Source organism: Acanthamoeba castellanii (assembly GCF_000313135.1).
Source record: "Acanthamoeba castellanii str. Neff unplaced genomic scaffold scf7180000084616, whole genome shotgun sequence".
Taxonomy (NCBI): domain Eukaryota; phylum Discosea; order Longamoebia; family Acanthamoebidae; genus Acanthamoeba; species Acanthamoeba castellanii.
Window position 1 is genome coordinate 26,817 of NW_004457595.1, and position 2,337 is coordinate 29,153.

Genomic DNA, 2,337 nt, shown 5'->3' on the forward strand with positions numbered 1-2,337 from the left:
ATCCAGCTGTGCCTTGTTGCTCTTGGGTGCAGGAGAGCATGCAGCCCATTGAAGCTGTGATGGATTTGAGCCACCTTCGCCTGCCATCAGCTGTGGCCTGTGGACTCAACCTTGACACATGGACCAGTGTCACTAGCAGCGCCATGCTCAAGCTCAACAAGGACAACCACCACCACATCTCAAGGTGCCTCACAAGAGCAGTGCCCAAGTGTCAGAGGTGTGTGGCAGTGATGTTCCCCTTTGGGTGGGCTCAAAAGGGGAAGACAGTTACCACTGCACCTCTTGCCTACCCAAGGATCTGCAGGGCGCCCCCAAACCAGTCTCACCAGAAGAAGCCAATCCTTGCCAAAAAGCATGCCTGACCCTCCCAAGCAACTCTATGTTGTCCTGCTTGCCAAGCCAGAAGCCGTGTGATCAGCCAAGGAGTGTGCACTTGAATTGGCCTTGAACTACAACCTCTACAGATCACACATATCAGTCCTACCACCTGCCCAACACAACACCATCAAGAAGGCCAGATCTACCTCCTCACCTTGTCACAAAGTCACTGACATTGCCAACCCCCCGGTGCTTGTGCACAGCAAAGGCCTCATCAACAATGCCCAAGCTACTTCCATACCTCAGTGTCAAGCACCTGAGATCCTCCTGCACACACCCAGCATGGCAGTGATGAAGAAGAAGCAGATGAGTCCACTGCGCTTGCTTCTCCTGCAACACCAAGGTACCTCCAATCCACAGTCAGGGTTGACATCCATGCCTTTCTCTTATGTCCTGCTCATCTAACAACCACTTGTCATTGTCCTCAAGGGCACCTTGCCATTTTCAGGGCAAGCTGCTGCCATTCCAAAAGGGTGGTGTGGACTTCATCCTTTGCTGTGAGCACACTCCACAATATGGCAGTTGCTTCCTCTTTGACAACATGGGTCTGGGCAAGACTGGTATGTGTGCACAACCTTCCCACCTTGATACTCACATATCTGATCAGCACTGTCAATGTATGAGGGCAGTCATGGTGCTTGCAGCGCTTGCACAGAATCCACAATGGCTGATGCTTGTAGCTCCAGGTGCTCTGGTTGTGGAGAACTGGCAACAGGAGGCCATGAAGTTTGTTGGCACTGAAGGCACTTGGATTGTCACCTGCCCAAGCACCAAGGCTCTCCAGGAGTTCATCAAGGATCCCAGCTCTTCTGTTGAGGACATGTACATTCTCATCATCACCTATGATGCACTGTCTTAGTCATAGGTTTGCACACCTTTCTTTGCTCATGCCACTGCCATCACTAAGCAGCTGTTTTTGTTTTTAATGTGCCAAGTTGCACAAGCCAATCTGGCAGCACATTGTTTGGGATGAGCTGCAAAACCTCAAGGATGGCAAGACCAACCACTTCCAACATGCCCTGATGGTCAAGTGCAAATGCACCATTGGATTGTCTGGTACCTAACCCACCCCAGGCCCAAAAAGGACCAAGACTGACTGAGTTGCTTGGTCCTTTGCAGGTTTCCCCCTCAAGACCAGCAAGGACAACATCATGAACTACTTCAACAACATGTTGTTCCAGGTACCCCCAGCCTACACACCCCAACCCCACCATCAAGCTGTTCCCATGGGTACCATCTCCTGGATTGAGGAAAGGTCAGGAATAAGGAGCAGCCACTCAACAGCCAAACAGTCAGCCTTGGAGGTGCACAAGATAGAACTTCCATTAGTGAGCAGCTGTATCTGAATGTCTGTTCAGGTGCAAGCCACTTGGACATACCACAGTGTGAGCAGCATACCAGGTACCTGGGCAGATGCAATTGACTAATAAAGCTAAAATAGGAATATGGTACCACTGGAATGAATTTCTTCCAAACATAATCAAGAGCCTTGGCCAATAACTTGACCTGTTCCTTCTCCTCAATGCTCTTGATGAGCACAAGCCAAAGCTTGTTCCCATCACCTTGGTCAACCTTTGCAACATTGAAGTAGACACAGGCCACCTCCTAATGCACTCACTCAGCAATGTTGTCCTGGTCCATGATTGTCTCCTTCTGCTTGAGCTTGGTTGTGAGGCTCTGCAGCATCTGCATCTGTCAATCCTGCTCCTCCTGCAGTTTCACCATCTCCCTCTGCAGGAAAAGAAGAATCTCTACATGGTGAAATGATAATTAGAAATTGTGTGGAACAAAAATGAAAATAAAAGCAATGCATACTGGTGTTCATGACCTCAGAGGACTGTGCCATTGAGGACTGTGCTGTTGATGTGGCCCTAGTGCTGCCTATAATTTTGTAAAACATAAAATGATAATTAGAAATCATGTAGAACAAAAATTGATGTATACCAGCATTCATAGATG

The 2,337-nt window shown here is 48.9% G+C and overlaps 1 protein-coding gene across 1 annotated transcript; it reads left to right on the forward strand.

Moving 5' to 3' along the window:
- Window positions 1-919: 919 nt before the first annotated feature.
- ACA1_079950 (uncharacterized protein) lies at window positions 920-1,237 on the forward strand (the record flags this gene model as incomplete). Its single annotated transcript, XM_004346016.1, has 2 exons — window positions 920-938; window positions 1,065-1,237. The coding sequence occupies 2 exons, from the start codon at window positions 920-922 to the stop codon at window positions 1,235-1,237; spliced, it is 192 nt and encodes a 63-aa protein (XP_004346066.1).
- Between the last annotated feature and the right edge of the window lie 1,100 nt (window positions 1,238-2,337).